General features: G+C 47.7%; 1 protein-coding gene across 8 annotated transcripts in view; it reads left to right on the forward strand.

Annotated features, from left to right (window-relative positions):
• The window catches only part of usp54a (ubiquitin specific peptidase 54a), a 43,727-nt gene that overhangs the window by 10,664 nt on the left and 21,014 nt on the right, over window positions 1-12,049 (forward strand). For 4 of the 8 annotated variants that reach the window (XM_039621825.1, XM_039621830.1, XM_039621826.1 and 1 more), the window contains exon 2: window positions 5,790-6,456. In XM_039621825.1, the coding sequence (XP_039477759.1) occupies window positions 6,268-6,456 (189 nt within the window). In that variant the 5' untranslated portion in view covers window positions 5,790-6,267. The remainder of the gene's footprint in view (window positions 1-5,789; window positions 6,457-12,049) is intronic. The other 4 variants (XM_039621827.1, XM_039621824.1, XM_039621828.1 and 1 more) reach the window with 3 other exon arrangements.

Here is a 12,049-nt window from a genome sequence, read left to right on the forward strand (position 1 = left end):
GCTGGGAGAGTAATTAACCATGGCGCTGTTATTGTTATGTGTGTGTAACAGCTTCTAAAGTTGCAGTGTTGTTGGAAAATATTCAGACTTTCCTTTGAAATCTGTAGATTTTTGATCAGGGAATGAAGAACATGTTAGACGTGCAATAAAACGATTTTCCACCTCAGACACAAACAGATAATAACAGTGATAATAAAGTTTGTTTGTACAGCACGTTTTAAAACCAGCGTTACGACGCGCTTCCTTGAAACGATGAACAAACTGAAAGGAAATTATAAATCTGTAATTTTAATAATTACAATGAACTCAAAGCCTGAGACGAGCTGTAAATATTCTCCAGCGTGAAGCGTGCGTCTGCGAGAACCCCACTCGTGACCTCTGAAGGTCTCACAGGTCTCAGCAAAGTTTGGCAGTTTGCTAATGACAGGCTAAATGAGAATGTTGGGGTTGCTAGCGCTGCTTATTTTAAATATCTGTCTTTAAAAATAGTTAAAAACCTTCCAAAGTGAGCAGAAAGGAAAACGTCTGCATTGTGCCGCAGTGATGTCAGCCGAAGTGTGGAGAAAGGGCCGGGCTGTACTTTGGTGTGATACCACTTTGTACCACAAGATGGTGCAGTGAGCAGTCATGTGTCCACGGCGTAGTTCATTTACAGGCTAATGCTGGCGTTTCAGTTCCTGTGATTGGCTGAAACGTCTGTGAGACACTGGATCAGTGCCGCCGCCCTGAAGTTAACACCGCCCTGGTTCCCTCGACTGAAACAGGATTCTTTTCATCGCAGACAATAATCTGTGTTTTCATCAGGTGCATCGATGTGTCGCTTTTAATCAACTTTAAAATGAGGAAACACCGCTAACGTTAGCCACACGCCTGCACTGACTCACTAATGCAGCTGATGTACATCATCGTCTGCATCACTCTGCTGCCAAACCTGCCGACTTTACGACATGTAAACATCATTTTTTGGACCGATCGTGAATAAAACATGATTTGAATTCATGGGAGTGACAGCAGGCGGCTTTTTTTCTGCTGCTGGTGTTTAAAAAGCAGCCGCTCTGAGAGCTGCCGGGGCCGCCGTCCTCGGCTCGTCTGAGAGCCTCACGGGGGAGACGACAAGAAGCTAATTCCTCCTTTCACTGAGTGGAATTAAGTGATTGAAGTGCTCCACATTCCCAATTTCTCAGAGTTATTTTGGGGCCGTGGCGGCGCTGAAGGACGGCTGTATATTCATGAGCTCTCCTTTTTAGTCATTAGGCCCCAAATCTTCCTCCAGATGAGCTGCCAAGCAGGTCAGCGACGCCGGGTCTGCCCGGAGCGCGTCTTAACGAGGATCTGCACAGATTTAAGCTCGGCCGCCGTTAAACGCCTTTAAAGAAACCGCGTCCTCCTCCTCTTCTCACTGCCGTCCATCACCTCCTCGTTATTGAGTATTTTCTGTGTCTGGCACGTTTCATTTTTACAAGTATTGACTTTAATATGATGAATAAATGTTGAGCGGAGGCTCCAGGGAGTCCCGCAGGACCTGAGAATCTGCACTTTTACATGAATCGAGCTTCAATCGATTTGTTCCAGCAGCCTGAAAACATCACAGAGCGTTTATTAGATTCATCCTGTGGGCAAAGATCCAGGCACAGCAACGGGTACAGCCTCCGTCTAAGGCCGTCTACGGAGCACCGAAGCAGACAAAATAAATCACATTTAAAAAATCAAATAAGCTCAAGAATGAAGTTTTAGTGCTTATTTATTGTTATTACTATTTAATTCCAACGATGATAAATCACCTGGTTTACTGCCTGTCAATTATTTTTATGGTACTTTATATTAAAAATTAGCATTAAAATCACTAAAATATCAAATTACAAAAACATAGCTGTGTTGTATGTATTATTGTATGTAATGTTTGGCATAATAAATATAAGCAGATTTAAAATGACTTTCGGTTAATAAGTTGAAATGAGCTTCAAACAGCCAAATATTGATCACAACTTATTGTTTTTATATTTGTATTTATTTATGTCATTGTTCATTTCTTAACTTCATTGTGGTCTTTGTTTATTTGGTGAATCGCTTTTAAAGAGTCTCAGAGACCAAAAAACCTCAAAAAGAGCCCAAACCAGAACCCCGCCCTCCCCGTGCAGTTAAAGCAAAAGTTTAAAAAACTTTATTTACATGTAAACAAAAACATGTGAGTGCTGAGCCGTGTTCGACAGAGATCTTTTCACTCGTGGACCAATCCCCTCGCGTTCCATCTCCACCATCTGGGACGGCAGCAGGTGGAGGACCGGTGCATGTGCCAGAGCAAGGACCACCCCCTGCCCTCGAAGTGGAGCAGATGGAGTGTCTTTGAAGGTCTTGATAAGGAAGACCGTCCCCGACAGTCCAAATCTGAGCACACTGACGTCCCCACGGTTTCATCTGAATGTGTGTGTGAGTGCAAAGTATGAGGTGGAGGCGAGCCATCACCCCGGTTTGTGTCGTGGCGTCAGTCCCGGAGCTGAACGGTCCGACCTGCCGTGCAGGGGCTCTCTGGGATTGGTTGCTTTTGCTCGCTGATGAGGAGCTGCAAGTCTGAAAACGAGGCGTGAGCTCACAGACTGAATCGAATCAATGCTTCCCGCCCGGCTTCATCCCAGCACCCCCACTCTGCCCAGTGCTCCCAGTGCAGCCGCGGTCAGGCTGCACAGTGGCTGCACGCAGGCGGCACCAAGCCAGCCTGCTGAATTAGAGGTGATTATATCTGTGTGTGTGTGTGTGTGGCTGTGTGTGAGTGTGTGTGTGTGTGGCTTTAAAGCGACACACTGCTGTTTTGTTACATAACCAGTTTTACAGCAAATCAGCCTCGGCACTCACCGGGAGAGGAAATGACCTCCAACCTGTGCCGTGCAGGTTCGCACGCTGCAGCGAGCCGCTAATCGCTAACAGGAAGTTAGTCTACAGGTAAAACCCCAAACACCCTAAAAGTGTCAGAGCGGGCGATGTAATTGGTTTTCTTTGTTTCACCTGTTTGCTGGTAAACTTTGGAGTTTTCATTAGTCACTCTGTCATCACCTGTAGGCCTCGAGCTCCGCCCACTTCATTATTTTTAAGCCTGAGAAAAGAATTGTGGCGGACTAAGACCTCATTAAATGGGCTAAGCTCAGGATTTATCAGATAACTGAAACTTGTGTCCCTCACTGACTCACACGCTTTCTGCGGTGAGCCTGACTCCCTGCTGGAGCCTCCGGTGGACGTTAGAAGAACTGCAGCCTGGATGTCCACAGCGCAGTGACCCTCAGTGCCTCGGTGTGTCTCAGTGTGCTGGAGCCGCTTTCATCGAGAAAAATGTCTTGGATGGAATGATAGCTGCAGCACCACCTGCTGGTTTACCTGCTGTATGTATTTGTCAGATGTGTTTGGGAGAACCGGATTAGAAGATGCTGCTCAGAAATCGTGCAGCATGAATGTGTCGTTTGGTCCTCGTGTCGCATTTTAGTTTTCTGTGCAGGAAGTGAGGCGAGTCGTTGGGGTTTCACTCGAGTTACTTAAGCTCCACGAGCTCCTCGCTGTCTCTCAGCCTGCCTTTTAGTCTTCTTCTTTTTCGTTAAATAACATTTCACTGCTGCAGAGTCAGTCGAATGATCCAGGCTGTTAGTTTGCACTCACCACGCTAAAATCATTTGAACCCTCTTAGATCATAAACAAAGCTGTACGTGTTGTAAGGCAGAAATCACAGCAGTGGTTCGCTGATGATGCAGCCCACGCTGTTTGCTTCACTCTAACCTTCTAACCCTCGGGCTTACAGCCACACAGAGAACACCTCTGACCTCAGCAAGGTGAATTCAAACGCCCGCCTGACTCTGTACTTAGTTGGACTTTGTGAAACCGGTCCCAGTTCTGAACCTGTCATGGCTTCTTTGGAAAAGTGTCCACACAGAGACTCGGTCCTGCACAGAAACACCCGCAGACAGACGGCGTAATCCTGACCAGACAGACGCGTCTGATCAGGCTAATCCCTCCTCACCTCCCTCTGCTCTGACCTGCAGATTAGCACACACACATACACACACACACACACGCACACACACACACACACACTCACACACACACACACACACACACACACACACACACACACACACACACCCACACACCACTTCAGACAGCACTGCGCTTTGTAACCCTTCCATAACCCGAACCCTGCTCCAAACCTTTGCATTGATCCTTTGTGAACCAGGAGGTTGGTGCAGGTGGTGCTGGTCGTGTGAGGCGTGCTGGCGAGCGCGTGCTGAGCTCAGTGAGCTGTTGAACATGCAGACAGTGTGACTCATAACCTGTTTGTGAGTGTTTGGCTTTAGTGGGCAGTTTGCATGGAAACAGCCGAGGCTAAAGAGGGAAACGCTTCAGAAGGAGCATCGCTCCGCCCGCCGGAACGCCCATCGAGTCTGACAGTTAATGATTAAATGTGCAAACCCGCCTGGCTGTGGTACATCTGTTTCATAAGAGCGCTGCGTAGGAGAGGAAACGACGTCCTCCACGCCGACTCACAGATCTACATTAGCCTTTGAGGGTGAAGCATGATGATGGTGCACTACAGAATTTGGAAGTTGGAGGGTCTAATCAAACTGAACCCCGCCTGAGCAGCAGCACAGCAGCTCGTTTTCAGGCTCAAAGGTGAAGCCCCGACTTTAGCCTGGGTCCGGTTTAACCAATGAGGACATGATCAGGATCAAAGCTCCAGTCTGGACAGGGTGGTGTTAAAGGTCATTAGGCCCAAATCTGAGCCCGGGGCTCTGGCGTTAAGCCCATTTCCCTCATCGACCTGGCTCCACCTCTTTCTGTGTTTCACGTCTGGTTTTCTAACATCTGTATATCTTCACATCTCGTCTGTCTTAATCTTGCTCTCTCTGTTATACCTGAGCTGTGTTCACACACCTGTGCAGCATGTCCAGGTGAAGCCTCTGTGTGGGAGAACAATACTGAGAGTGAGCGAGGGAGGTGTGGGCAGAAGGAGTGGAGAGGGGGCGACTGCAGTGAGGAGGAGGAGGAGGATTCCTCGAGTCATTACAGCATCTGCACTGCACAGGCCTAACATTATCTCAGTCTGGGGTCTTAGAGGAGCTTCACAGGCCAGTTATTACAGAGTAATGACAGCCTTCCACAGCCTGTCATTACCCAGCACACCTTCATGTCTCTGCTCCTGCAGTTTGCACACAGCTTGGGCCGTGCTGCGCTTCTGCTGATGTCATCAGTAACTGTGCACGTGTTTTAAATCTGGAGGTTGTTACACGTCGGCTGAGGCCCTGCTGGGCTTTAAACAGCAGGAAGTGTTTTACTGTCATTTAGATTTAAGTGTTAACATCTAATAGAATCAAACGCACGCTCTTCCTGTCCCATAGGGGGCGCTCACGAGCTCATCAAATGGAGCTGCAGAATAAAGCAGGGTTTGGTAGCAGGGGTCGAGGCGATGGGTGCACACAAAGTTTTTACAAGTTTCTATTGTGGTGAAGTCCTTCCTGTGAGCTTTGGGGATGTCGCAGCACCCCGAGCTGCTTTACAGCACCCTTCGTGTTGTGTGGTGGAGCTGGGCGCTGCTCTCGGGACATTTCAGTTTCTTCATCCCGTCAGGCTCAGTCGGTCCACACAGAATATCAGAGACGGAGACGTTTGTCTCAGCGTTTGATGAGCAAAAGGTTGGGTGTGCGTGTCAGAGCATTCGTCTGTTCATGTTTCCATCACTGAGAGGAGCGCTGAACGAGCGCGACGGTAAATAAGGTCCTCCTCTAAAGCCTCTCTGTCCTCTTTCTCTCCAGCAGGTGTGTTCTGATTGGCTGCCTGCGTTTGACCTCTGACCTCTGACCAGAGTGTGTGTCCGACCTCAGCCCCGTGGCCAAGGCGATGAGGATGACCTGCTCTTGCTGATGGTTTGAAGGGCGGATGGAGAGGCGGGATTCCTGGGATTACACAGCAGAGTATTTGGGGAATACTGGGAATTGTGCGTTTGGAATATTCACCCTATAAACAGATGCTCATTAAGAATGTGAAGCCTTTTATTCCCTGAAATACTGAAGTGAGAAATTTTATATAACTGATAAATGTCAAACGTTCAGATGATTTATTGTTTTTTATGTTTTATTGGACGCTAACGTTCCTGTTTGACGTCACGTCCTTCGGATATTTTTATCTCTGCCCCCTCTTGGCTGGAGGAAATGGATCAATCTGCACTGAAGCGAGAATACTCGACAGGAAGTTGATCCCTACAGGGAGAGAGGCCGAGAACAAACTGGGAATATGTCGTGGAAGAGGAACTACTTTGCATCAGGCAGCAGTGGAAGTGGTGTCAGCGGAGGAGGAGGAGGAGGAGGTGGGGCTGGGACGCAGGGAATCCTGACACCTCGCACCATGACGTCCATCGCTCCCAGCAAAGGGCTGAGCAACGAGCCGGGACAGAACAGCTGCTTCCTGAACAGCGCTCTGCAGGTACCACCTCACTCCCTGACCTTTGACCCCAGCTTTCAGGCTCACACACACACACACACACACACACACACACACACACACACACAGACATTATCAGAGCACTGTATTAATCCTGTGAAAATGTTAAAATAGAAAGTATAAGCTGTTTAAAGGGACTATCATTTATTAGTATTGTACTTTGTGTTGTTTGTCTGTTTCGAACGTGCTCACTGTGACTGAGAATCTTGCACTTATAAAAATAAGTGCAAGTGCAGTTTACTTAATATTCCTGAGCTAAACAGTACGTGTTTATGCCCAGTTTAAAACAGCTCAGGTGTCACAGGGGTACTGGGACGAGTCTATTTGGAAGTCTGGGAAATTTATATCACTTCAGATCTCGTCAAGGGTGTCTGATACGTCCCTGTTATTTTAGCTTTGCACAACAGATAGGTGCGTGTGCGTGCGTGTGTGTGTGTGTGTGTGCGTGTGTGTGTGTGTGGTACTTTCTGTGGAATCATGACTCAGAAGTCAGATGTTTCCTAAGTGTAACGCTTCTTTTCAACAGCATTAAATTACAAAACGAGCTGCTCGGACAGCGCGACATACACACACACACACACACACAGACACGCACGCACACACACACGTGCGCGCGCATGCACGCATGCACACACACGCACACACACGCGCAGACACGCACACACACACGCAGGCACATGCACACACACACACACACTCATTTCCAGAAGCTTAAAAGACTTCAAATAGATCAAATTTATATGGAGTCAGTAATTACAGGCTTCACATTTTTTCACAACTTACGCTTAATAGAGACTGCGATGATGATGAAGATGATTAATGTTGTTGTTATTGTTGGTCTTGTGCAGGAAAAGAAACTCAGGAAAACACCTGTTGAGTTTAAAGGCCGTGTTTTAGAGCTGAAACACATGCGTCGCTGTCACCTCACAGCAAGAAGGTCCTGGGTTTAGGCCACCGTGTGGGCGGGGCCTTTCTGTGTGGAGTTTGTGTGTTCTCCCACAGTCCAAACACCTGCAGTTAGTGGGGTTAGGTTAACTGGTGACTTTTTTCTCTTTGTGTTAGCCCCATGACACAGTGTCCATAGTGATGGCCCTAATGAAGACAAGTGGAAGAGGACAGATGGATGGTTGGTTGGATGGATGGATGGATGGATGGATGGTTGGTTGGTTGGATGGATGGATGGATGGATGGATGGTTGGTTGGTTGGATGGATGGATGGTTGGTTGGATGGATGGATGGTTGGTTGGTTGGTTGGATGGTTGGTTGGATGGATGGATGGATGGTTGGTTGGATGGATGGATGGATGGTTGGTTGGTTGGTTGGATGGTTGGATGGATGGTTGGTTGGTTGGATGGATGGATGGATGGATGGATGGATGGATGGATGGATGGATGGATGGATGGTCTTTATATGCCTTTATTCGACTTCATAATGTGTTGAATTAAAGCTGTTGCACATGTTTGCGCCGTCGTGTGAGGTTTGTGTGTATTCAGTGCTTCTTCTGTAATAACAGTCTGAACGGTGCTCATTAACTGAATGACCTCTAAGCTCTAAATGCATGATGGCGCTGGTGGTGGTTTGGTTTAACCTTCTGTGAGTCAGCGGAGGTCTGACTGATGCAAACACGTCCTCCAGACGAGCCGTTCACCGTCCCGTCGTGACGCCCTGTCTCTTAAAATGCTCGCCGCTGCACAGCCTAGCACTTTCACCACAGTGCCTTTGAGCCAATCAGCTGGCACTGCAGCAGGTAAACAACACAGGTCCGCCGTCCGTCACACCCTCGCTAATAACAGCCCGGCTGATCTGCGCCGCTTCTTTGAGTGAGGCTGTAATGAGCGCGTGCAGCAGCGTCGCCTCCCAGACTGAAGGCAGCGCTTGTTAATGACTCATTGGTAGGAGGAGGGTGGAGGAGGGAGGGTGGAGGAGGGAGGGTGGTAATTATCGGTGTAAACAGGCTGACTCGTTAACCCCTCGTGGTGAGGCTGGCGGTCTGTGCTGCTGAAGTGACAGCGTTCGTTATGAGCTTAGGGGCTGAGCGGCAGAGGTCAGAGGTCACCACACAAACACACGCACCTTTGCAGGTGTGGGACATCATGTGAACAAAGCTGCTGCTCATCATTATATTCCAGTTTCTCAGACACCCATTAGTCCCAGAATTCCGCTCGGCAAAACCGGAGCTCCGACTTCTTGGATCAACATCAAAGAGTCTGTGGGAGGTAACTACCTGCCTCAGGTGTGCGTCAGACCGTGAACACACGCGTCCTCCTGACTCCTGCACCTGTTGGACCCTGCAGCTGTCCGTCTGCCCGGTCACGTCAAACCTCATGGATCAAACAGAGCGAGCGTGTGGGGCGCCGCGCCGATGTGAGGTGGCGGACCGGAGAGACATCAGTGCTGAAGGGACGCACAGCGGCTTCGATGTGATGAAGGCAAAGTGAAGAGGAAGAAGATCGCAGTAACAAGCAGCTGCTCACACTCCATCAATATCATCATCATCCTCCTCCTGCTGCTGCTGCTCAGAACATCCACCTTTCCAAGAAAGCCTCGCACACTCGGACTTCATTTTACTTTGGTCACTCACGTGTGAGTTATTAGAAAACGTTGATGTTATTATGCATGCGTAGTATGAGCAGCACAGGTGTATGAACACAGCATGTAAAACACCACAGAGCTCATTTTTAAAGGCTTCAAGCTGCAAATATCAAACTTTTTCAATTGTTGATTCTGGAAATTCGGGGCTAAAGCACTGCAGTTTCTCTACAGTCCAGCAGTGGCAGCAGTGAGTCTGTCCCCATTGACTCCCATGTTAAATCTTTCCAGCATTTATAACCTGATGCACACACTGATTGTTCTCTAGAGATAATTCCCCCTCACTGCAACTGTTTATGTTGTATTAAAGTTAGCATTATTAGGGGCGTGTCCTCTTTGGCTGGCAGGTGGATGGTGACACAGGTGGCTGTAGCTGCTTGCTGTCTGCTAGCTTCACCTGAACTGGACCTGTGGACCGTATTTGTGCTGGGTTTTTTTAATGACCTCATCAGACCAGTAAAATGCTGCTGTGATGTCACTGTACTAACAGAGCCAATGAACGTCTCGGATTTTGATTGGATGTTCCTGATTATCAGCTGAGTGTTGCTCCCGTACAGTCTGTGGTGGACCCTTTGTGTTCGCGTGTTGTTCGTCCTGCAGGTTTTCGTTTGGGCTTTGATTTAAGTGACGAGTGCGGCTTGTCCGGGTGATCTTTGTGCTCAGGTGTTGATGTTTCCTCCTGCTGCGTCCTGCAGGCTGATTTTATCCTTTCAAAGCAAAAAAGCAAAAGCGCTAAACGCTGATTCCTCTGCGGGACGTGTGCTCGGCGTGCAGATCTGCACAGACGGTTTGTTACCTGGCCGAGCTGCTGGAGGCAGCAGCGACATATTGGAGCCGGGGGGGGGTAGGAAGGAGGAAACAAACGGCCAAATGCTGACGCTGCAGTTTGTTTCACTGAGGACTCAGGTCCAAGCGTGAATCAGATCAGCACCCCTCCGTCTGCTTTTAAGCCCCAGCATCACGTCTGAATCATCCTGATCAGCACATTTCTGTTCACCCCGTGTCGGTGTGATAGATACCCGGCTGTGTGTTTCAAACACACCAATATTTGTCTGCAGCACGAGTTTGTTCTGATTGTAATTTCCTGCGTTAGTCGATGAAATGTGAAATGTTTCATGAAGGGATTCAGCTCACTGTGAATGAAAGTCATATATCTATGTTCTCACAGGCTGTTTGATGTAAAGTCTGCAGGTCGTGAATGGATCAGATCACCGTGTCGACACCTCCAACAGTGGCTGTCTTTACACCGCGTTCCAAATTATTATGCAAATTGTGTTTAAGTGGCATAAAGATTGCATAAGTTGTTTGTCAATTAAACTCAATGGATGGAATCAGGGTCTCAGGGCTCTTTGGATCACTGGAATCCGTCTCGGACACCTGTGATCATTAGTTTGCCAGGTGAGCCCAATTAAAGGAGAAACCCCTAAAGAAGGATGTTCCACATTATTAAGCAGGCCACCATTTTCAAGCAATATAGGAAAGAAAAATGATCTCTGCTGCTGAAAAGCGTGAAATAGTTGAATGCCTTGGACACTAATGAAAACCTTGGATATTTCACAAAAACTTAAGTGTGATCACCATAATGTAAGAGATTTGTGGCTGAGTCAGAGCACACATGGGTTCGTGCAGATAAAGGCACAATGATGAAGGTTTCTGCCAGACAAATGCATCAGATTAAGAGAGCAGCTGCTGAAAGGCCATTACAAACCTGCTAACATATATTTGAAGCTGCTGGTGCCTCTGGAGCCCTGCGAACATCAAGGTGTAGAATCCTCCAGAGACTTGCAGTTGTGCATAAACCTTCTATTCGGCCACCCCTAACCAATGCTCACAGCAGAAACAGCTGCAGTGGGCCCAGAGCTACATGAAGACTAATTTTCAAACAGTCCTGTTCACTGACGAGTGCAGTGCAACCCTGGATGGTCCAGATGGATGCAGTGGTGGATGGTTGGTGGACGGCCACCATGTCCCAACAAGGCTGCGTCGTCAGCAAGGAGGTGGTGGAGTCATGTTTTGACCTCTGCAAAGTATGTGGAGTTTCTGACTGACCACTTTCTTCCATGGTAGAAAAAAAGAACCATCCTTTCCGCAATAAAACCATCTTCATGCAAGACAATGCACCATCTCATGCTACAAGGAACACCTCTGCATCATTGGCTGCTATCGGCATGAAAGGAGAGGAACTCATGGTGTGGCCCCGATTCTTCCCTGACCGCAATCCTACTGAGAACCTTTGGAGCATCCTCAAGCAAAAAACTATGAGGGTGGGAGGCAGTTCACAGCTCTGGGAGGCTATTCTGACATCCTGCAAAGACATTCAAGCAGAAACTTTCCAAAAACTCACAAGTTCCATGGATGCAAGAATTGTAAAACTGCTATCAAATAAGGGGCCTATGTTAATATGTAACTTGACCTGTTAAGATGTTTTTGATTGAAATAGCTTTTGATTTCATTACATATGATCTCCTCATGCTGCAAATTTGACAAATGACCATTTTCAATTCTCTACAGTCTTTAAAATGTTTTGAAACTCTGTGTGCTTAATAATTTGGAACAGTGCAATTTAAGTTTTTATTTTGGAAAAACAACTGTTTTCAATGGGAGTTTTGTTCAGTAACATTTGAATTATACTCTATTAGTCGATGACTCGAACATTATGCCGACTGTCATTTGAATCAACTATTTAGGAAAATCAGAGAAAAATATCAGTTGCATAATAATTTGGAACACGGTGTAAATGTGAAAGCCTGCAAGTTTAAGGCATAGTAATGGTTAAACCACGGTTATGGTTGGTTCACTGTTTAAGTTGACTGAGTCTTTAGGCCTGGCTGTTTCTTCTGTGCACCTCTATCATGAGCTCAGCTGGGATCTTTCTGCGGTTGGCGGTTCGGTGCCGGGCTCGGCTGCAGGCACGTCTCAGTCACTGCAGGATTCAGACCTGTCCGACGCTCCGGGCCCCTGCGGATCATTCTAAAACCCTCCTCAT

The sequence above is a fragment of the Oreochromis aureus genome, linkage group 13 (assembly GCF_013358895.1).
Source record: "Oreochromis aureus strain Israel breed Guangdong linkage group 13, ZZ_aureus, whole genome shotgun sequence".
Taxonomy (NCBI): Eukaryota; Metazoa; Chordata; class Actinopteri; order Cichliformes; family Cichlidae; genus Oreochromis; species Oreochromis aureus.